The sequence below is a fragment of the Borostomias antarcticus genome, assembly GCF_949987555.1.
Source record: "Borostomias antarcticus genome assembly, chromosome: 18".
Classification (NCBI taxonomy): domain Eukaryota; kingdom Metazoa; phylum Chordata; class Actinopteri; order Stomiiformes; family Stomiidae; genus Borostomias; species Borostomias antarcticus.
In genome coordinates this window covers 3653334-3677357 of record NC_140251.1, presented here as the reverse complement: position 1 = coordinate 3677357, position 24024 = coordinate 3653334, and the positions used below count along the sequence as shown (strand labels likewise).

The 24024-nt window shown below is 47.4% G+C and overlaps 2 protein-coding genes across 2 annotated transcripts in view; both read left to right on the top strand.

Annotated features, from left to right (window-relative positions):
• mef2aa (myocyte enhancer factor 2aa) overlaps window positions 1-11110 on the top strand; it is a gene marked incomplete at its 3' end in the record, with an annotated part of 63513 nt that extends 52403 nt beyond the window's left edge. The window contains exons 6-9 of the mRNA XM_084453233.1: window positions 5628-5812; window positions 10066-10183; window positions 10377-10500; window positions 10744-11110. Of these exons, the coding sequence (XP_084309359.1) occupies window positions 5628-5812; window positions 10066-10183; window positions 10377-10500; window positions 10744-11110 (794 nt within the window). The remainder of the gene's footprint in view (window positions 1-5627; window positions 5813-10065; window positions 10184-10376; window positions 10501-10743) is intronic.
• A 6211-nt stretch (window positions 11111-17321) lies between these two features.
• mctp2a (multiple C2 domains, transmembrane 2a) overlaps window positions 17322-24024 on the top strand; it is a gene marked incomplete at its 5' end in the record, with an annotated part of 36272 nt that continues 29569 nt past the window's right edge. The window contains 3 exons of the mRNA XM_084453260.1: window positions 17322-18302; window positions 19116-19308; window positions 23463-23605. Coding sequence (XP_084309386.1) covers window positions 17322-18302; window positions 19116-19308; window positions 23463-23605 — 1317 coding nt within the window. The remainder of the gene's footprint in view (window positions 18303-19115; window positions 19309-23462; window positions 23606-24024) is intronic.

Sequence of the window (24024 nt, the reverse complement as noted above, 5' to 3'; positions counted from 1 at the left end):
GTGTTGATGCAGCCGATTGGCTCTGGCAGGTAAATAAACAAGGGGTTTCCTTTAAGGCTGCCACCCCCACCCCCCCCCCCTCCTCCCTCCACCCCCCCCTCCTCCAGTTTCCTTCCCTCTATTGACAGGTGCATCTGTTTTCTCCAGTAGCGCGACGGCCCCCCATATAAGGCAGGAGAGGGCCAACAAGATGTCTGCCGGCCAGCAGAATCCTGGAGGTATTCCGGCCATGGCACCCCTCTTAAGTCCGCCGTGCACAATGGGCGGACGGCCCTGGCGCGTCGTGTCTGCCCGTCGGCGCGTGAGAGGCGGAGGCAGGCGCGCGTTAACTCTTTCCCTGCCACGCCGGGCCTCGGAAGCCCATCGTTATCACGTTGCTGAGGAATGCGAGGTGCAGAAAGAGATTTCGTCAGCGTTAGTCACAAACATAAAGAATGTACATGATGGATGTTATGGGATATAACAGAGGCCCCTGGGTGAGGTTTTTTGCTTTGCCGAGATCAGCGCTGAGAAGAGAAGGCAGGGCCTCGTGAAGTGTCCTGTCCTACCGCGGTTGGGTCCATGCGCAGAGGGCGGAGCCTGCGCTTGGTAAGCAGCCAATTGGAATGCGTGGCGGGGTGGAGGGTGCAGCTAGGACCCCGTGCCAAGGCATGCTGGCACAAGGCTGCAGCTGTTGTTTGGACCAACGGTGGGGTAGGACGAGCCCCAGTGCTGCTGTCAGGTGTCCATTCCTGAGATGGCTCAGAGTTTTCACCAGCGACGGGTGTGGGCAGAGGAGCAGAGGAACTTTGGAGAAGGGGGCAGGAATTCTCCCTCTGCTTCCTCTTCTCCCCTGGTAGCACTAAAGGAAGGCTAACACTGGAATATTGTCCGGGGAAAAGCTGGATCACTGATTAAACCCAGGGAATGGTGGCGCTCATCCAATCTCTATGGGCAGCTTTTTACATTGGCATGCACTGGCAAAAGTAAAGAGCCCCAGTGCCAACTCGAACTGGACGTCGGTGTATTTTTGTGCATGGCTTCTCCCTTCCCTTCCCTCCCTCCCCCCCTCCCTCCCTTCCTCCCTCCCTCCCTCCCTCCCTCCCTCCCTCCCTCCCTCCCTCCCTCCCTCCCTCCCTCCCTCCCTCCCTCCCTCCCTCCCTCCCTCCCTCCCTCCCTTCCTCCGTCACTCCGGTCAATGTTGACCTGCATTTCTCTGTTGGCACCACAAGAGGCAGTAGTCCCAGCACACCAAAATAAAGAAGGACATCAAAATCAACCCGCCGATCTCTACTGCACTAGTAGAGTAGCAGCGAAAGCATTGGACTCCCACCCAGGAGATCGGGGCTCAAGACCCGAGGGGGAGGATTTTATCAAACCTCCACATGTTCATCCTTTCACTCCGACCTTTACCTCTTGCCTTATAGGTCAGATCCTAGAAGCTGCTGCTAGTTGTTGTGAGCTCATGAGCTAACTGGCTATCCCGCTCTTATTGTGCTGGATTAGCATTGGAAGCATTGGAGCTGATGTGTCCAGGCGACAAGACCTATCTTAATTTATCAGACATTATTTCATGTAATTTCAATTCACAGCTATTTCAGTGGCATGACTAGCTTCCGTTCTACCAGTCCTGAACAGAAACAAGCCAGCCACGCACATAAGCCAGGCTGGACCTGGTCTGTTTCCACATGATATTACCGCCATATAGGAACATGCGTACCTCTGGTCAGATGGAGGCAAGGTGGTGCCCATCTCCTTGCTCTTCAGGACTGATAGATGGGGAGGAGTGGACTGCAGCTGGGACCGGTTGAGACCCTAGTAAACTGCTCCGGTCTGGGCAGCACATAGTCCCGCTGGGCCCAGCCGGGCCTCCCAACCGGGTCTGCCAGCAAACAAACACGTACTGTAGTAATGGAGGATTCTTAGACAGCAATTAAATCTGAACGCTGCTATCTGCGATCGGCCAACTGTTTTTGGCTCCTTGCTCAAGCACCTCCACCATGGCACAATTACTGTAAAGCTACAGTATCATGCTTTCTTGAAACATAAGTGATACAGCTGTGATTACACCTAATCTTGGATTTTCAGTGTATTATGTACATCTAATTAGTACTGGAATGTGGATGTAATAAGGTCCCACTGGTCTGCGCATTCAGCTGCGCAACAACGTACCCACACGACGAAGACGAAGAAGAAGAAGAAGAAGAAGAAGAAGAAGAAGAAGAAGAAGAAGAAGAAGAAGAAGAAGAAGAAGAAGAAGAAGAAGAAGAAGAAGAAGAAGAAGAAGAAGTCCTAGTTGCCCTGCCCTCTGTTGAGCATTAAGAAGAGAGGATGTAAGAATGGGAGGGCTATGAGAGTTCTGTCTGTAACTGTGCTGGACAGATTCCTTCATTGATACTGACAGGTTACATGCTCTTGAAGAGCAATTACAAAACTTGTTTGTGTGTCAGAAAGCAACTCTACCAGAACCCCATTATTCCATCATTATTATACTTGATGGTCCAAGTTGGACTTTGCCAACAGATTTCCATTTGTAAATGCTTCATACCCTTACACTTTCTGCATCAAGAATCCTTGAAAACGGAATTTGTTTTCATACTGAGGAGGCTCTCCAAGTGAAATATGTTTGGAGGTCTTGGAACAATTAACAACCTCAACCTCTCCCTTCACTTCCTCCCTCCCTGCCTCTCTCTCTCTCTCTCTCTCTCTCTCTCTCTTTCTCCCTCCCTCCCTCTCTCTCTCTCCATCTCTCCCTTCCTTTCTCTCTCCCTCCCTCCCTCTCTCTTTCCCTCCCTCCCTCCCTCCCTTTCTCTCCCTCTATCTCTCCCTCCTTCCCTCTCTCCCTCTCTCTCTCTCTCTCCCGCCCTCCCTCTCTCTCCCTCCATCTCTCCCTCCCTCCCTTCCTCCCTCTCTTTCTCTCTCCCTCCCTCCATCCCTCTCTCTCTCTCCCTCCTATATCTCTCTCTTTCCCTCCATCTCTCCCTCTCCTCAAAGCCCCTACATTCCCTCATCAGTGTCCTGAACCAAAACAATGCGGGTGCAGTGGCTGCAGAGTTACTGTCCAGCCTCATTAATGGAAGCTATAATTAGAATTTGCTCCCATTTCCACTTAATCTATTAGAGGCCCTCGATTCACTGCCATTAATCTTTTCTCATTCATGCATGCATATGTTCTTCCCTCAGTGAGATTGAAGCTCCTCTGGTGTTTGCCTAATGACAGGCCGACCTGCATCAGTAGCTCTGCGAGCAACTCAGCAGAGTTTTGTCAACACAGTGTTTGTCTGTCCTTCGAGAGAAAGGAAAGGAAATGTTTGAGTTGTAGATCAGAAACGTAATCTGTGTAATGTCGCTCTCAAGGCAGCCTTAATTATTTATAGGATCGAGTCTATTTATTTACCCAAACGCCGATTACAAACATCGTTCTACAAGCTCTGCCGTGTTCATCCTGAGAATGTTTTAAAGTGGAACCGTTCTCTCGACGTTCGTCTGAATGTGGGATGAGTCTAGCACGCAGGCGGAGAACATGTCTCTGCGTTGCTCCGTGCATGCGGGCATTCTCTCCACTCCAAATTATCTTTACCCTGGAAACATTTGCTCAGTTACATAACACTGTTTGTTTCGGTAACTGTGTTTAAATGCTTAAGCTGACACTGATGACATCTAGGTATTTTCCCTCGTCAGTAATTTCTTGGCACAATCTAAGTACACGCTGTATTTCACATCTGTCTGTTGCCATTTAATATCACTGCCTGTAGGCGATGTGGAATTAAGGTCATGAAGCTTGTTTCTTCTCCATTAGGCCTTAGTCACCGGCTGTGATGCCCACACATTTCCATTATTGTAACAACAGCTTTTGGTTTTGGAGTGATTCCATGCAGTGATATAATAGGCCACTGATCCTAATCACAAAGCTCTGCTGCTGCTCCCTTTACACTCACAACGAGGTAGGACCCTCCACACCCACACACACACACACACACACACACGCACGCATGCACATATGCGCACACACACATGCGCATGCACGCACACACACGCACACACACTCTCTCCAGACTCAAATATCACGTTGAATCGCTGCGCTTCACATACTAGCCTACATAATCCCAAGCTGGTGTTCTGAGGGCGTATCGACGGGTCAAAATTGAAAGAGTGACAGGTCGTAGCAGCAAATGAGAGACGCTAGCCCAGGTTAGATGGGCGGGGCATATCTATGGGTGGGAACGCCTGATCGCGAAAGTCGTTACTGATTGGCGTCGCAGGGATTCCGGCGAAACCAATGAATTGCCAGGATTTGAGCGCCAGATTTTTGCATGAAGTGTCTCAGACCCACAGAGAGATCTGCAGCATGCAGTAACGAAGTTAGCGTAGCTTACGCTAGTTTATCAGCGAAAGAACTCTCATGGGTCTGGTGTTGAGACTACCTCAGTGACTTCCAGATATAGGATCAAAGGGGAAGCTCCGAGCGATAGCAGCTTGCGGGTGCTGTTGATTCAGCTGCCAGATACTATTGTGGACCTCATAACTGTTTATTTGTCTGTGCATTGTTGGTGTGCTTATCTTCACTGAGGCGGCTGGCTGTTCCATTATTTCTCCGAGCGAGAGCCTGCTTGTTCTGCAGTGAGCTTGTGTTTCAATACAACACAATGAAGCACTCAGTTACTTGTTGAAGTGTGACACCGATCTTGATGGAACACTAGATAGCATTGATTCTCTTTTCCCTTTGCTTTTTTTCCATTATATTCCTCCATTTTGTATTCTTTTCCACGATTTTAACGATTCAGTCGGAGGTCGAAGCTGAATAACATGTCATTAAACACTTTTCTTTGACATTTTTCTGAATTTGCACTTAGGCACGCCAATTATTCCCATCAAACATCCCAGACACACGTGTAGTGACAGCCAGCGGTGATGGCGTCCGGGCCTTGGGCATGGCTGGCATCGGCACCTGTAAAGCAGTCGTGTCATCGCCGTGTCCCCTCCCCCGCTACCTGCCACAGGAAATGACCCGGGGAGGGGGGGATAATCTAGCATTATGACTCACGGCTTTGTTAGTCGCGCATAGCTCACAGACAAGACGGAAATTACTGCTTCCACATGTGTCTAGAGGTGTGTGTAGAATAGAGGAGGGGACGCCGGCGCGGACGGCTACGCCACACCGGGCCACGCCACCTGTCGCGGTTTGTGTACGTAGGAATCGTGCTGCAGCTGAGTTTCACAGCAGAGGGTCGTTTTAGCCCAGATGCAACAGCGTCAGCCATTCACGGCTCCTGAAACAGTCACAGTACATTAACTGAATTGCCAAAACATCCCAGGATGAGAGGAGCTGACTTTGATGTAGTCATTCACAGCGAGAATGAAAGCCTCATCAATTTTGAAATGGACATTTTATTTTTGTAAATGTGCAGGATAATTATCCCGGTCTATTAAAACTTCCCAGAGGGTTGGGAACACTTAACGTTGCGTGCCCCAACAAGCCGGGCAGGCTTTGAAGTGGAGCGTTGGAGGGGGGGGGGGGGTTTGGCTGATGGCCTGTGTGTTGAGGGAGGGGGTGTGGCTGATGGCCTGTGTGTTGAGGGAGGGGGTGTGGCTGATGGCCTGTGTGTTGAGGCAGGGGGGTGTGGCTGATGGCCTCTGTGTCTCTGCAGGGAACGGCTTCGTCAACCCCCGGAACTCCCCAGGACTCCTGGCCACGCCCAGCGGGAACGGCCTGGGCAAAGTCATGCCCACCAAATCCCCCCCGCCCCCCGGAGGGAACATGGGGATGGGCGGCCGCAAGCCGGACCTGAGGGTGGTCATCCCCCCGTCCAGCAAGGGCATGATGCCTCCTCTGGTGAGTACTGACCCCCCCCCTTCACTCCCCTCCCTCCCCCCCCCCTGCGTGCGGCAGAGGGAGTTACCGGAGCGCGGCGTTTCTCCCTCACACCCACGATGGTATCACTGTGACAGCGAGCAGCGTTGGCGGTGTGTGTGTGTGTGCGTGCGTGTGTGTGTGTGTGCCGTCTGAGGGACCTGGGTCGGCGCTGCCGGTGGGAATCGTGTGCGGTGTAACGGTCCGGCCCAGGTTTGCTCCCATCAACGGCGATCACCTGGCCGCTGAGTTCTTCTGTGGTCACATGGGGGGCGGAGGGCGACGAGGAGCCGAGCAAAACACAGCTGGCTCGCCGGCGAGGCTGTACCGCTGAGGCCCAGGTGCTTGAACAGTCACTCAATTATTCATATTGAAATTAGAGGCCCTCCGTAATTATAATAATTAAGACGCAGAGAGCTCTGACCACATTGGGCACCTGAGGCTACACAGCGCTGTCACAGCCGTAAATCACGAGGTGAGGGAAGAAAAACGAGAAAGGCGTGCCGTTTACTCCCAAACCAGCCAACGATGCACCCTTCCCAGCTTCCCTGCTGCTGATGTTCCCAACGAAGGGACAGCTGCTCCTCCCAGGAACGAAGGGCTCGTCACCGGGCGGGCTCGTTACCGGGCGGCGGCCATGCCGACGCCCCCTGGTCCTCCTGAACCGCCCCCGGAGAAGAGGGGGCCGTGTGTGAGTGTGTGTTTGTGTGTGTGTGTGTGTGTGTGTGTTGCCATGCCAACGTCTGGGAGCGCCGACGCCCCTTAGGGGGGGTAGGTAGTTTGACGTCAACAAGGATTCCGATTGATCATCTTTTGCAAAAGAACCCGCCCCTCTCTCCTGTCATTCATGATGTAGTCCCTCCCTCCAAACATGACTGGTAGGTGTGGCGAGATAGAGACCCTGATTGGTCAATACATTCGGGCGTGATACATTCTTTGAATCCAAAATTCAGAGACAGCGGTAAACACAGAGATCCAACTTTATTCTCAGATCACTGTTACTGATAGCTGAAAGGATATTATGCCAATTTGACCAAATAAAGCCAAAAACAAACTACCTATCCCACCTTTAAGTGAAGCGTTCGACTAAAGCGAGCGGAGCCATTGCGAGTTGTCCGTGAAGGTATGAGAAGACTCCAGCAGGGATTTGCTAGCTGGGCAGGGGGGCGGGTTCTAGCGGGCCGCGCCATGTCAGGGTGCTGTGGCGCGGGGGTCGGGGTGGTGGGGGGGGGGGGGGGGGGGCTGGCGCTCTCTCAGACCGACCCCTACAGATGGGGAGAGGCAGTGGAGGGTGCGGCCGGTGGCAGGGTTGCAGACAGTCTGTCATTAGGGCCATAATGGTATTAAATTAATCACATCCCCCATGTGACAGAGTGGGAATGAAGACTTAATCAGGGGAGCAGAGTGTGAGACAGATAATATCTTGTCGCCCTTGTCGTGTCTTCCTGCCGGTATTGATTGAGTGCGGGTAATAAGACCGCCACCGCCCGCGCACAACCTGACGTACGGCACGGCGAAGATGGAAGACGGGACTCTGCTTCGCCTCAAGCCAACCGTCGCTCTCAAGTACAGGGACTGACCGAGGAAGACCAAAAAAAGCCTATAGTTTAAGCCGGCATGGTTCTAAACAATTGGCCATGTTATTGTTTTTAAAGACCTACTCTGAGAATAAAGGCGTCACAAAAAGATGCACAGTCTGCACAGGGCGACACATCAGGAGTCACATGAGCGGACTTCACCTAAATAAGTTACTGGACTAATTTATTGAATTTGTGTTCCTTTAAAGGAAGTGGACAGTTTCACAAATGAGTCGGCCGAGCTTTGATGCTGATGGTGTAATTGGAGCATTGCGTTGACGTGGCCCTGGCATAATGGGGTTAAGCACATTTTCACTGGAAGGTGACGTCCAAGTCGTCAAGTGTGTTTGTGCCGCCATAGTCTCCTTTATTATCCGTGTCCTTACAAATAGACTTCACAATTAACCTCTTTGACCCCTCCACCATCGGTATCTGTTCACAAGCTGAAGAAGTAATGGCCTGAAAAGTCTGGGTAACACATTTAAAGAGCCCGAAGCCAACATGTTACAATGTCAGTAGTCATGTGGTGCTTTGAATCGATCTAGATAGGCAGAACTCCATAGAAAATGCTCAATAAGACAGTTGAACTGGCAGCTGGGGGACATGGTTTTGTCAGAGAGGGGGGACTTCCCAGGAAGGTGCTGTGTCTGGGTGTCAGGACACACGGAGGGGGGAGGCATCTAGACTAGCGTGGCTGTCGGGGTCCTCCAGGCCTTCCTCTGTAACCCTGCCTGTCTTCTTCTCTTCTGTTGGGAGCAGTCAGAGGAGGAGGAGATGGATTTGGTGAGTGCCGCACAGACGCGCCCGGGATTGGCTGAACACGCGTACATGCTTTCTGTTTTATCCTCACTAAAACAAACGCTGGGACAATTACAGTAGTGAGTGCAGAGCTAGGAGTGAGGGTGTGAATAGCCTTACGCAATGTAAGGATGTTCAATAATCATGATATTGTCTATCAAGACGAGCAAAACGTCTATGGAATAGAGGCTTGTGGCTGGTTGAGGTTGTCGCTGCATGTTGTGGGTTTGGCCTGTTGAATATTCCTCCGCCTGTTTGATCTGCAGCTACACAGCGGTTTGTCATCTCACCGTGGGCTTGTTTGAGTGTGTGTGTGTGTGTGTGTATTAGTTTGTGACCACACACATTACATGTACAGTAAACATAACCAGATAATCATATAAAAATTGTTATACTAACTGTTATAAATAGCTCGATTCAGTTCATATCCTACTTTTCGTCCTTAAAAAACTCAAAGGAAAAAATAAAGAAAACACATACATATGGTTAGCACATACAAACCCATTTAGAGGAGCCATTACGTTTTCCTGTAAACAGATTACTTCATCCTGGATGATGTCATTCTCAGATGGGCTTGGATGATGTTGATGTTATCTGGTAGGAGAGCGTAGGAAGTTCCATTGAAATGATCAGAGGGATTATAATTAAGTCATCTTTTTTGTGTGAGTTCTGATTCCAGACCTCTTCAGAATACTGAGTAATCATGCTTACAGTGCCATTCGTGTTATTACCACATTATCATACTGAATGAAAGCTCATGTGATCGGACATTGTCAGATTCTAGCAATAATATCTCACTTTCTGAACAAGTCCAGGATCGATCAGACCTCAGTTAGGCTCAGGGAATTTGACTTGTCCATGTTGCGCGATCCTCTCCATGCAGTATGAGCATGCACAGATCTATGGGTGCAAGCCGGAGAAGGAGTGTGTACTGCAGCTGTCCCACACACACAGACAGTACACACACACACACACACACACACACACATGTACGCACACACACACACACACACACACACACACGCATACACCCCCCCCCCGCACACACACACACACACACACACACATACTGTGCATTGTACTGTCTTCAAGCTTGTTTGGTCCTGTTGCATGAAGACACTGTGTAACTTTATGATCAGACAGTTAGTCACTGCACTTAGAAGCACTGTATGCTCAACAATAGCCAAACTTAAAGGCTCCAAGGACACTACAGTGTTAGGGTTAGGATTGTGATAGGGATTAGATTAACCATTGCTGCAATAATTTGCCTTGTAATGTTTTAGTCTTGGGTTGTTTTACAATTTATTTATTTTTCAAACAGATATCAGCTTGTAATCAATACAGAAATTATTTTTGCCCTGTTGCAATGTGTTCATGAATGCTAGTAATATTTTTCTTGAGTTTGGACGGAAAACGTCTCATGTTAAAATTGGTATGAGAACTATTACTCCTGTATATGGCAAAGCTTTTTGGAAACTAGGTTACAGCATATTTAAGTGAATCCCATAGTATCCATAATCTCTGTTAGTGAAATTCCATTTAAGACCACATCCCGCCTATTAATATTATATGGAGTCCACATATTAGATGAGCTGTTATATATCTTTGATGGTTTAACCTTTATTACAACAGAGATTCTCCATAATGGTATCAGGTCTATGGCTGTTTTATGTGTGATGAAGCAACAGCGCCATCTCATGGCGAAAACTTTCCTCACACTATCTGACACCAATCCTATAATCAGTATAAGAAAGTGAGATAGAGAAAAAAAACAAAGTGAAATCCTAACAATTTAAATCTGGGCAAATATCTTGTGTCCGCCGCACATTCTACCGCGCTCTCGTCTGGTTCTCTCGGCAGAACACCCAGAGGATAAGCAGCTCCCAGGCCCTGGCCACCCCGGTCGTCTCTGTCACCACCCCCAGCCTGCCTCCACAGGGCCTGGTCTACTCCGGCATGCCCACCTCCTACAACCCTGGTGAGTCTGGCTCTCGCCCCCGGATCCAGGGCGGGGCTGACGGGCCCCGTCTCCCTCCCCGGGCTGCTGACGCCCGGCTCCGCCCTCCTGGGGCTGGTGGGAGGTGTTGGCTCGTGGGCGGAGCTCACCGTGCTCTGTGTCTGTGTGTGTGTGTGTGTGTGTGTGTGTGTGTGTGTGTGTGTTGTTTTTGCAGACTACTCCCTGAGCAGCGCTGAGATCTCTTCCCTGCAGGGCTTCGGCTCACCTAGCCTCTCCCTGGGCTCCATGTCGGCATGGCAACAACATCAGCTGGGCCAGGCGGCTCTCAGCTCTTTGGTGTGAGTAGCATACACACACACACACGCACACACACACACTCACCGGAAATACTCCCATGTAAAAGACGCTCACACGCATATAGAATACATGTAGCTTGTGCTACACTCTGTTACATAATCCTGTATTTCTCACCCATCACTACCATCACGGCCTGGTTTCTTTACTAAATAAGATGATGAACTTTACTAATCCTCGGGGAGGTTGGGGGGTAATGGACACTGACCTACTTCTGTTCTCCACAGGGGTGGCGGTCACCTACCCCAGGGCTCCAACCTCTCTATCAACACCAGCCACAACATCCACATCAAGTCAGAGCCCATCTCCCCTCCGCGTGACCGCGTCGCCCCCTCTGGCTTCCCCCAGCACCAACACCAGCACCAACACCAGCAGCACCAGCACCAGCACCAGCAAGGGTCCAGCCGGCAGGACCTGGGCCGCTCCCCCGCGGACAGTCTCAGCTCCTCCTGCTCCTCGTACGACGGCAGCGACCGCGAGGACCACCGGCCAGACTTCCACTCCCCCCTGGGGCTGGGCAGACCCCCGGCCGGCCCCGAGGACAGGGAGAGCCCTTCGGTCAAGCGCATGCGCATGGACACCTGGGTGACATAGAGAGCTCTGGTCCAACCTCCGGTTATCAGCCAGCCAGACGCGGGTGGGGGGGGTGGAGGGGGTAGGGAGGGTCCCTCTAGCTGTAATGATGATATTATTATTATTATTAATATTATTATTATTTAACTCACTTAACTTCATTTTTTAAGAAGGTGAATGGAAGATGAAATGAAGTGTCAGGACATATCTAAATTATATAATTCTCACAGTGATCAGAAGAAAAGAGAATCTCAAGTAGTTTTGCTGAATTAAGTTCACAAACAGATGTAATCAGGTACTTGGTAGAAATCTGATCATGTTTGCAGGAGTCTGATGTTCAAAGAAAGAACTAAATAGGAAACTGTAGATTCTTGTATTCTCTGGTCTAGTCTGGCACTTTTGTAGTTGCTGTTTTTGCTGTTGTGGTTGCAAGTTGCAAACAATCGAAGAAAGTGTTGCTTTCCAGCTGAGGGCCCCGTCTTGTGACGTTCACTGTTCAGCCTCACGTCTCAAAACCTGGTGTGACATACAGTAATACACCAGAACATGGTTTTACTTTTTTTACTTATTGAATGAATTGGCATGACCTCATTTTTAAAATATCATCCTCAGACTTCTCATTTTTATATAGAAGGGTTAGTGTTTATCTGGTGGGGTGGGTAGCAAGAGCAGCTATCCTACTATATATGGAAAGTAATTCACCAAGTTAAAACTACAAAAAGGAGAAAAAAGTATATTGCAATAATAACATTTATTTTATAATTTGAAACAATATATGTGCAATTAAGGTAATGGGAAACTGTCCAGTTGAACTGATGACATACAGTAATGGCAAGAAATATGCACATTGCTCCAACAATTAATCAGTAATATAAGCCAAAGCTCTGTTTTTTCTTCTGTTGTAGTTATTGTTTAGTACAAATTCTCTCAAAACCTTTTTTCATTCTGTTTCGTTTAGACTGTGCTTTATTGCAAGCATATTGTAAAGACATGCAAGCCAGACCTTGAATCGATATCTAAAGCCATGAACACTTGCTGTTAAATTAAGAATTTGAGCCAAACATTTTTTTTTGTTATGTAAATAGCAACTTTAATATATATATCACCTTGGTGTGAGTACCTATGTATTGTACCATCACCAGAATCAAGGAAAAGTATATTTTTGTGGATTACTGCCAAGTTTACAGGGCGAGATCCTTAATAAGTAGAGTATTCACTGGTTAATATTAACTATTTTATTAATTATGCTGTAACTTCAAAATTTCTGCAGTTATCAAGTGGTTTTATTTCCAGAAAGTAGTTTTGGGTCGTTTTCCCTTTAATAGTGGTGAATGTCTGTCCTTAAGAAATTCTAACAACAGTACTTTACAGTTAAAGTGGCACTGTTTTTTATTTTGTGAAGGATAATCGCAAGGCTGAGGAAAATAGGGTTTCTCCCCTCAAACTATATACCTGCAGCTGCTAAAAACACTGCCAATATCAGAACCCATGGTCCCAAAATACAGGTCCCATATCTGCTTTCATTCATTCTCCATTGTGATTGTGCATAGCTTAAGTGAAAGACATGGCATCTGACAAGCCATTCCATTAATCTATTCTTAGCTTATGAAAGTGAACTATTATTTTTCTGAGACATCTGTCCACACCTATTCATAAATTAAGTGGTTGTAAATATCATAACATATTATAAATCTTAGTCATGATTATGTACAAAACGTAAACCTCATCAGTTTTATAAATTGGCTCGGTAAGATATAACCTGTTTGTGGCCCATCTCTAGTGGAGGAGTAACTGGGGAGCCCTGAGGGGAAGTGATGTCATTACAGGATGTAGCACAGGAAAGGGCAGCAGTGCGTTCTGTTTCTCTGTTGTATGTTTGTCTGTGTGAGCGTATTCCGACACACCCAGCCACTTCGTTGTCTGTTACAGGGGGCCCTGGCTTGGGTTGTGGATCCATCCCCACAGTGGCAAAAGAGTCCGAGAGTTCAGCAGCTAAATCATGGACGACACAATGCAACAGATCTGACTTGATCTCACTGCTGGATTGCACACATTTGTATGAGACGTTTGCTGTACGTGAGGAGTAACCCTCTGCATTTGTTATACGATATCCTGTGTGTCCCTAGAACATGCTCTCCACAACCCTCCATTGAATCCATAGCAGTTGGTGATAAGCCATTAATGATCTATGCAGTCTCTGACTCATACTTTGCCCAAATGTGGCCCTTACACAATGTCATATTAGATGTCACAGAAGTCTCGTTGAGTTTGATTGGGGATTCTCAGCTATGAGCTCAGGGCCCATGCCAATGCTGATAGGACTGTTACCTCTTCTCCCTTAGTGCCACTGCCAGGAAGGAGCTGGATGATTAGGTTCACCTCACATTTGATGAGTTTGTAGCAAACCTCTCATCAGTGTAGATGTATCATCAGTAAACAGTTTGGAAGATTACTAGAAACCATACATTATAACCTATTTGAATCCCATGAAAAGCATTCTCAGTGTACAGAGCACCACAAACAGCAATAATACCCATTACAACAGAGTACCATCTATTTTGATAGCATTAAAACACTATTACATGCACACTCCATAGGATATCAGGGAATTTTTACTAGTTTCTCTCTTTGTATGCACATTTAGAAAATAGCCTTATCCCAAAGAACTGCTGACATAGTAGAACAAGAAAAGCCTCCTTAAGCATCAAAGTACAACTCCCTTGTTCTTCAGAAGGAGCTGGCATGACATCAGTGACTGGGTGGTCTTTCTTCTGCACCCTGTCAAATTCAAGTCACACAGGAAATATATAATGAGTGTACTGGGATACTCCTCATATGGTCCATGTGCGGCCCAGAAACGTGCACAACTGTTGAATGTGAAAGAAAAGGATTAGAGTAAACAACAAATCTTTGTAGACAACTTTCTTCACTTTGCTGTGCAAGAGTACACTGCTTTGCTTTATGGCTTTTATAAACAGAACTATGTATTTGGTAATTGTTTGTAGTTAATAGTTCACTTTAAAAACAAAAAAAACAAGCTGTTTTCGGTTTGGACGCTCAAACCATTTGGCGGCACAAGCTGGACTTTGTTGCCATGAATGAAACAAACGGTTTCAAAATCGAGAGAAAATTTTAAGTTAATCTGCATTTTATTTTCCCTTGAATGTGTTGTTCTATCTTCATTATACAATAAATATTCTAGTGAACTTTTTATTGAATGACTAAGATACCATGCTAGATATTGTTGTACAAATTTGTATTCTACATTCACTGAAGTAAAAAAAAAAAATTGGCTTTTACTGTGTAATTTAGGTTCTCTCGCTTATTGTGTATTAAATGAAGTGAACAACTCTTACATAGGTTTTGTCCACATGTGAAGTCCCAAACAATAGACTGTCAGCTTTATTAAACATCTCAATGTCTGCTCAATCAGTTACTCTTATGTGCTTTCATATTGGCTTAATGATAACAAACACTAGGCTATGTGTCCTTTTTGCTCACATACAACAGGTTTTGAACACCATATCTTATTTCTGATGCAATTCAATTATTTCATTTGATGTAGCCTGTAGGTACTCCTCCCTAACGCTTTACTGATACTTGCCAGCAGGTGGCATCCGAAACGAGGAGTGGTCAACAGAAACTGGCACTGTTTCATCTCTCCTACTGCAAAGGACAAACGATAGTTTAAATAGCAGTCGAGACTTTTCAACATAAAAACTTTGGTATTGCAAGGTATTAGGGTAAAGGTGAACGTCTTTCATATAATAATAAAGCAGACGTTATAAAAGAGCTATATTATGAAGATGTCAAGGCAGCTAAATCTGGAAGACGAAGCCATGACCCCCGGGTCCCTGCTATCGCCCATACGGCGGCATCGACAATGAGGTAGGCCTACTGTACGAATTGCTCAAACAGAAGCTAACCTACTACTGGCACAACACCATAAACATAAGACAACGCTGCACACATGTTGATAAGCAAATTGTCCACCTCAAATTGTGCTTTGAAAGGCTTTAAGCACAGGGCGCTCTTCTTGACTCCTAGCCGCTTATGGTGTGCCTCGATGGGGCCCTCCCAATAGGCTCTGTGCACCAGCTCCACTACTTCCTGAAAGTCACTTGGCATCTTTATTTCCTGTCCTATATGATTGGATTAAGTGATCAATCAGGTGTGCGCTGGGTCTGCCGCACACTAATTACTTAATCCAACCATATAGGACAGGAAATAAAGATGACGGGTTTGACTGACATTCCAGAGCATTTTCACGTGTAGGAGGTCGGAAAAACACGAGTTACGGGTTGCCTGGAACGCACCATTAGCATGAGAACCCAGACAGGGTTCTGGTCTGCTTGAGTGTATAGCCTATGAGAATGAGGACGACAGGCCATCTGCCACAGGGCTCGCCCTCTTCTGGCCCCCCAGTCCTCCCTTTTAACTGTTTGCCAAGTTGGGCTTCTTTCATGTGGGCCTGAGCTCCTTAAGACATCAACAAATATTGAACGAATGTGGTCCAAACTCAAACGCATCTGTTGTCACACAGTCGCCGCTTCTGCACGGACAGTCGGTGTACAACCTCTAGGTGGGCCTGTTGCATTAGTCTACTGTATGTGTGGATAGAACGCTGTTCATTCTATAAATTATCACTTCTGATGAGCTTAGCCTAATTAGGCTAAACCACGTCACTGTAAACAAATCGAGATGAATGAACGGAATGGAGCCGGGTTCTGAAGTGATGATTGTTCTGCAGATCAAAGATGAGAACAGGCCTGCATTCATCCTGTAGACGTCATATCTCAAAATACATCATGTAAATCTTGGGATAGCTAACAAGATCTATGATTAAGATTCGGTATTTTAATTTTCTCAGAATACATACAAAACATACAAATAATATAGCAAATAAATATAACAAATAGTCTTGAAGCAAATACATCCCAAATAAACAAACTGTCCTTTGTAATTTCCTCCCTAATTTCATGAAGATTTGGTGTCCACTGTATCTTAGCCCAAGAAATTGTAATTTAATCTCTTAAATGTGCCATTCATTTCAATGGGTTTCTATTGGTTTCCAAACATGTGCAAAGAATAGTTGTTTATAGGCATGTTGAATACTTGAATACTTGAATACCATTTAAGGATGCGATGTTGGCCAAAACACTGTCGTTGAAACTCGCCTGGTGTGACTGGTGGGGCCTGTTTGTCTCAGTTAAGAGGCTCTCCACCAATCATCAAACCTGTCTTGAAGCAACAGGATGCATTTATGTTCCTCTACAAGAGACACTTCCTCATTTCCACCACACAGTACTGAGTATCCGTCTCCCTCGCTGGAAGAAGCAGTCCGTGGTCTCTGAGGAATCAGATTACAGCAAATACAGTAACTAGTTCACAGGTCCCTCCCAGTGAAGCAGCACAGGTGTACCTTTTACAGGTGAGGATTTCTTTATTTATTATGTCAAAAATGCTCCTGAATCCTGGGGCCTTATTAGAATTAGTATATATATAATATATATATGTGTGTGTTTGTCAATCTGGATTTGTGTAAACAAATGGTGCATTTCATACAGAGGGACTTTAAAGGAGAATGCTCGTTTTTGACAACCTGGACCTTATTTACGGCATATTATAAGACGTTTCACTCACTGAGATAACTTTGGTGTAATTCGGAGGCCTGTAGAAGAAATTTAAAATCCAGCGCGAGCCAGTATATCCATGTAATGACGGCGGATGGGGCACTGAGAATGCAGCTTCTAAAAAATCTATTTTCTGCCGCGAAACAGTTGTTTTCATCAATCTGTCTTTATGAATCGCTAGTTGTGCTTACATAGAGCGAGGGCTTGTTGTGGTTTTTCACATGCCTCTAATATGATGATGTTAGTGAGTGAAACGTCTTATAATATGCCGTAAATAAGGTCCAGGTTGTCAAAAACGAGCATTCTCCTTTAAAAAAAATAATGGCGGGGGAGCTCTACTGTATGTTTGCATGTTTATCCAGTCTGAGTGTGACATCCCTGCTGTAAGAATCTTGTTTTGTATAGCTGCTCAACAGCCTGGCACGTACAGTACTCTAGCTGCATAGCACTAGCACCACTGACACCCCTGAGTCACTGTACTGTGCAACAGCTATGAAAGGCTTCATATTTGTGAATAGGCACTGAATGGCGTGTTCTGCTCATCCATTTCTACAGTCTTGTACGCTGAAAATACACAGACCGAATCTAATAAACTCAACATGGACAAGAAGAAAAAGGCATGGGAGAATTTCCGGGAGAAGGCCAAGGCCCCGTTCACCAACCTGAAGAAGAAGGCCGCTGGGAAGCCTGGGAAGAAACCCAAACCACTGACCTACAGACGGAGTATGTCAGTGCCGGACCTGAGGTTCGTCCAGATGGACCTTTCTCCCTCCCCCATGTCCACTGCCTCAGCCGCCATCTTCTTCGACAGCTCCAGTGATACCAGCTCCATTGCCAGTGGATATAGCCCATTGTTCGCAGACAGACTTACAGTATTTGAGTCAGGCCCTCCAAGCAGACGTACCGGCACAGATTCTGCTCTTGTAGATCGGACGGAATATAGAATGAGTGCACCGGTTGAGATTCAGACTCTCTACGAAGAGGAGGAAGGACCTGCTGAAAGTTCGAATGCGCCGGTGGAGCGTCTGACGACAGCAGTGAACAGAAGGGCTGCCCCGGCACCTCAGCCCAAACTCGCTGCCGCAAGCGCACCCCTGCCTGCACTCAGGACGACGCGGCCCGCCGAACGAGTCAACTCCGCCCCTGACACAAAATGGAGCCCGTCCATGGAGAAAATGTCGGGAGAAGGGTCTTCCTCCGTAGAGAGGGCCGCCACGCCCGTGGACAAAGTTGCCGAGTCGCGACACCGAGCGGGCTCGTGCGGGGACCGAGTTAACTTCCTCCTACAGAAGACGCCGTCCACGGAGCGCCCAAGGCTTCCCTCGCAGACGGGGACCCCGCCCGCCGCCAGGGAGAACACGGACATCCCTGCGGACAGATGGTCCCTGCCGGCGGAGAGACAGCGCACCCCCGCGGAGAGCGCGGACGCTTCGTCGCTGGACTCGGCCTGTGGCACCCCGCTCGAGGAGCGGTCCGGCGCACCCTGGGCCGCTGACTGCGAGGACCTGGACGTGAGGGAGCCCCTCTCCCCTCTCATCAGGGAGATCTTCTCCATGGAGCCCCAGGAGGACATGGAGGAGGTCAGACACACGAACGCTCACCGACACACTCGTTTGTTCCCCACGCTCCCCCACACAGAGGGTCGTATCATAACATGAGCACGTGCTCTTAAGATACATGACCTCAATAGATGGTTTGCCAAAAACTGAGCTATTGTCTAGGCTGTATAGGGAAGCCCATATCCCAGTTGAGTAACAGTCACTTTCTAAGTATCGCCTCTATGGTCACATTTACATGCATACATAACATTTGCAAGTTGTCTTTTCACACTCAAATGCAGTGGTGAAGATGGGTTTCACACGCTGGGTGGCGACGCCCAACGTGTGTTCTAGATTAGAACGATGCTTGAATGTTTCTTTGTCAGGGTTCTCAAACAAATCACACTGACAAGTGAACAGCAAGACATTGAAAAGGTTAAATAACCACACAATACATTAGAGTAGAGTAATATCCTCTATGGCGTAGACTCAGTTACAGTAAGACTATATCCTCCAGACAGAGGCCGCTCTGAAACCTGCCGTACTGGTTACACACACAACGGGGTGCTTGAGGCTCAACAGTACAGCAGCTGAGACTGTCGTGATTAGACTTTTCATTGTTTATGTTTGTTGTTGATGTAGTCATCGCAGATGGTTAAGATGAAAGCAACATGGAGTCCCCTCAAAACGGTGCATATTCAGAAAAAAACCGGAGAAAGCGATCATTTGTTCTGATGGCATTCCTTAATTAACAGGAAAACAGACAGTATCCCATACAGCACAGTACAGTACAGCGTGTAAGTGTTCTAGGATGTTTTTGTGTCTGTCTCAGGCTGCCTCTCGTTTCTCCTCTAGTTGTGTCCTGAGCAGAGTGAGCCGGATGTCCAGCCTCTGCAGGATCAAGCAGGCGACGCCGGGACTTCTGACCAGACCTGGCCACTTGACGTGGGGACAACGGGCGGGCTGCTGCCCCCTATCGCTCTCCAGAGGTATCTGCTCACCATCGACCTGAAGGAGGGCAGAAACCTGGTCATCAGAGACCGCAATGGTAGGTTCAGCACATACAATACTGGACACACTTTATCCTACCCAGTCAATATCTTCTGTGAGTCAAATGATACAGTGTGCTCTGCCAGGACAAATAATAGAGCTTGAGAAAATATACATAGTTAAATTGGATGGTCTTTGTACAGTTATTTGTACAATTCCTCTTTCAGTAGGCTACACGATAATCTTAAACATGCTTTCATGCTCACTGTCTCGTCTGTGGCGAAGTGTTTTCCGACGATTATAATGTCACCTCAGTACCTAATACACCTCCTCATTAACTGGTGATTATCAATTTCTCACAAATGAGTCTATAGACTAATAGTATTATCATGACGGTTGAATTCATTGATTCATCTTTTGGTCCAATTATATACAAACCTACCTATCTGTGTATATACCTCCTCAGAAAACAGGAACGTTATAGCCGCTCACAGGACACTTTGCAATTGAATGTTCCGCGTATTTGTACTGAGCTGGGCAAAAAAGCGTTTAATACGCTGCCCCCTCTGCCTGGAATACTCTCCAGAAAGACTTAAAATTACAAGAACTGATCAGTTATGATGCTTTCATATCGATTTTAAAAGACTTTTAGTAGTAGAAGTATTGGAAATTGTCATTGCTTTTAATTGAGTATCTGTGCCCGCCCAAACCTGCTTTTAATTTCTTGTTATTTATTATTATGTCTGTCTTTGTGTAGTGAACGTATGTCTGTGTCCCTGTGCTGCCCTCTTGGCCAGGTCCCTCTTGGAAAAGAGATTCCATATCTCAACGAGGTCACCTGGTTAAATAAAGGTTTAAAAAATAACAACAACAACAACAAAAAACAATCCTCTTAGCTCCTACAGTAATTGACCCCTCCACCTACTCTCAGTTCATTCCCTGCTGGTAGCCTGTAGGCACAATCACCAGCACTTCAGTGCATGTCAGAATGGAAGGGATTTAGTCAACAGCATACCATCAACACTGCTTTGAGAGTTTCCCTGTTGTAATTTCTGGACAAACAGGTTGTGCACAGTTACATTGAAGTCTAATGCTGTGTTCAAACCGGGCGTGGCGAGAAAATTCACGCCGCCCAGTTCGCCCAATCTCGCCGCGGGATCAATGGGCCGGCGCGCGGATCCGCTGCAGAAAGTTCCAAAAATTGAACTTTTGCAAATGTCGCCGCGTGGTGAATCCTGGCCGCCGAGTTCTGCGATTTGCGCCGCCCGTGCTGCCCGCCGCCCAGTTCGCACGAATTGTATTGACTTTCTATGTAAACTCGCGATGCCGCAGGAAATATTTGCGCCCGGTGTGAACACAGCATAATAATGGTCTGCTACTGTCCAATGACTAGCTGGGAATGTGTTCATCAACTGCTATACTACTGAAACGGATACTTCCTGTCGAACGCGGTGTGTGTAGCGTAGAGGCCCGGAGAAAGGCATGCAGTCAGACCTGACTCTCCAGCCACGCCCCCGACCCCATACCTCCTAGAAGAATGCCCTTGAGTGAAGACATGAGCTCCAGCAGAGTTGGACGCGTCTTATTATGTTTCTCTGTTGTCAGGCAGACACCTTGTATCTCCAAAGTGGCAAGTTTTCAGAATGTTGGGAAGAGCATTCCAATTTCTATGTTTTTTGACATAAAATCACGATGAGCTGTTAAGAATACATCTAATTGGTCCCAGGGCTGGGAGGTACAGAGGATATAAAGGGTAGTCCCATCTTTCAAATGATGTGAGGGGAAAAAAATCACCCAAATGGAGATACAAGGTTTCCCCTCCCGACAGAGAGGGTTTGCTGATCATCGCCATTAGGACAGGAACATCATGGCAAGGTGCCACCAGCTGTACAGCAACACCTAGAGCAAATCTGACTGTGGTGCTGTTGGATGAAACACACTTTCGGAGAACAGTGACCTCACCTGGACATAAGTGGAATTACTATAAGAGCCCAGTAGTATGTGTGGCCTCGTACACTGCTGAATGATGCCTCTATGTGGCTCATGGGAAAACAGGATGAGGGTTGGAGCTCATGTTCTTCCCTTCTATTATGTTCTGATGTGTGGACATGTACCATGACATCACCTACATGTGCAGTTTGCTCTGTATATGGGAAGGAATAATACATTATGATATGAAGAACCATAGATTTGATTCTCTCTCTTTTAAACTCTTTTAAAACTGTATTTGATTTTGCGTTCTAAAGAAGTAATGATCAGTTTGACTGGTTCCAATTGTTCACCTCAGCTTCAGTGCCCTGCGTCATTTTCTCTACATTACATTAGTCATTTAGCAGACGCTTTTATCTAACGCGACTTACACTAGTTGCATTTAATGTAGGAAGTCTCTACCCCCAGATCTATCTACCCCCAGATCTATCTACCCCCAGACCTATCTACCCCCAGACCTATCTACACCCAGACCTATCTACACCCAGACCTATCTACACCCAGACCTATCTACCCCCAGACCTATCTACCCCTTGATCTATCTACCCCTTGACCTATCTACCCCCAAACCTATCTACCCCTTGACCTATCTACCCCGATCTATCTACCCCCAGACCTATCTACACCCAGACCTATCTACCCCTTGACCTATCTACCCCTGATCTATCTACCCCATAGACCTATCTACCCCCAGATCTATCTACCCACAAACCTATCTACCCCAGACCTATCTACCCCCTGATATATCTACCCTCAGACCTATCTACCCCCAGACCTATCTACACCCAGACCTATCTACCCCCAGACCTTTTTACCCCTTGACCTATCTACCGCGATCTATCTACCCCCAGACCTATCTACCCCTTGACCTATCTACCCCTTGACCTATCTACCCCCAGACCTATCTACCCCCTGATCTATCTACCCCCTGAGCTATCTACCCCTGATCTATCTACCCCCAGACCTATCTACCCCCAGACCTATCTACCCCCAGACCTATCTACCCCCTGATCTATCTACCCCTGATATATCTACCCCCAGACCTATCTACCCCTGATCTATCTACCCCCTGATCTATCTACCCCCTGATCTATCTACCCCTGATCTATCTACCCCTAGACCTATCTACCCCTGATCTATCTATCTACCCCAGACCTATCTATCTACCCCCTGCTGTCTGCTCCCTGATAGCTGAGACCTCACTCTCCCTGACCAGACGACACCGCGATGACACCGTCCCCTCCCCCCCTCCGTCTCCCCAACAGCCGACGGCGTGCCAGCGCGGCCCAGCGCCACCGTGCACTGTCACTACATGTTCTGAAAGGACCCACGCAGACAGCCCCCCCCCCCCCCACACACACACACACAAACCCCACCCCTCCTCCTCTCTCTCTCTTTTTCCCCGTCTCTCCCCGTCGTTAATTTCCGTCGTCACCGTTCTCAGTCACGCCAGGGCTTTTCTCCACGCTGGCTGCCACATTCTCCTCCTGTCAAGTTGCCTGGAGGTTTCCCCGGCTGTCACGGCGCTGGCAGGGCAGGGCGGAGCTGCTGTGGGTCCTGCCCGCCCAGGCGAGATGTTCATTTGTAGTGGGGAGCTGACAGGCCTGACAGCCCATCCCCACAGGGCCTTTGTCATGTGATTGGAGCCTCCCCGCGGGCTCCCTCAAGCTCCCCTTTATCCCCTCACACAAACCCGGGCATGGGACCGCCTCTGTTTTCTTCTTCTTTTTTTTTCCGGCCAATCTGCATGCCGCGACTCAGACAAAGACGCCCCCCCCACCCCCGCCCCTCACAGGCAGACTTTCTTAACAGGCTTGGGAGATTAACACCGGTTGCTCCTGGTTTCTAGGCTCTATTTGCTGGTTGCCTCATGCTGGCGAGAGTTTTGACCCTTTTCACAATCAAACAGCTACATCGCTGTGTTTTCTGAAATAAACGTGGGCCGCACCTCCTCCGTGAACATCTCTGTCCCTCACACAACAGCTCTTTGATATATCCACCAGGGGTGGGGTGGGTGGGTGTGTGTGTGTGTGTGTGTGTGTGTGTGTGTGCATGCGTGCGTATGTGTGTGTGTGTTCTCGACAGTGGCATTTCCTTATCACAGTTTTGATTTACGGTGTTATTACTTCTTTTTTTTTTACACTGTTGTGGTATTCTCTGATCATATCCCACGGGAAGATTGTGCTGATAACGTGAAATGATTATTGTTCCACCCACTTTCAGGCAAAAGCGATCCTTATGTCAAATTCAAACTGGAAGGGAAGACGTTCTACAAAAGCAAGGTGGTGTACAAGAACCTGAATCCCAGGTGGAACGAGTCGTTCTCCTTCCCGCTGCGAGACAGCGAGCACGGCGTGGAAGTCAGGGTGAGCCGCTGCTTGTTTTCACACGCGGGACTCTGCCTCATTAGCATCTACATGAACAATAGCGATCAAGTACAGTACTACAGTATGGTGATGCAATGCATGAGCAACAGCCTGCATACACACAGAAACACAGAAACAGCACTGTACAAGAAACCCCGCTAGCCTTTTACTTTACTGTACTTTATTTGTTTATTTTGACGGGACAATGCATTTTGATAAACACAGACACATGAAATGGATGCATTAAAACATCTATACACGACAATGTGTAAAAAAGACGGATTTAGCAGAAGGCTATATTCCATCTGTAGTCCCCGATATAGAAACAGTAGTCAAATTCTCCATAATTTAACACAAATAAATTATCACAATAACAACATTAAGAAAAAGTAAAACGAACTAAAATACATGGGCACAGA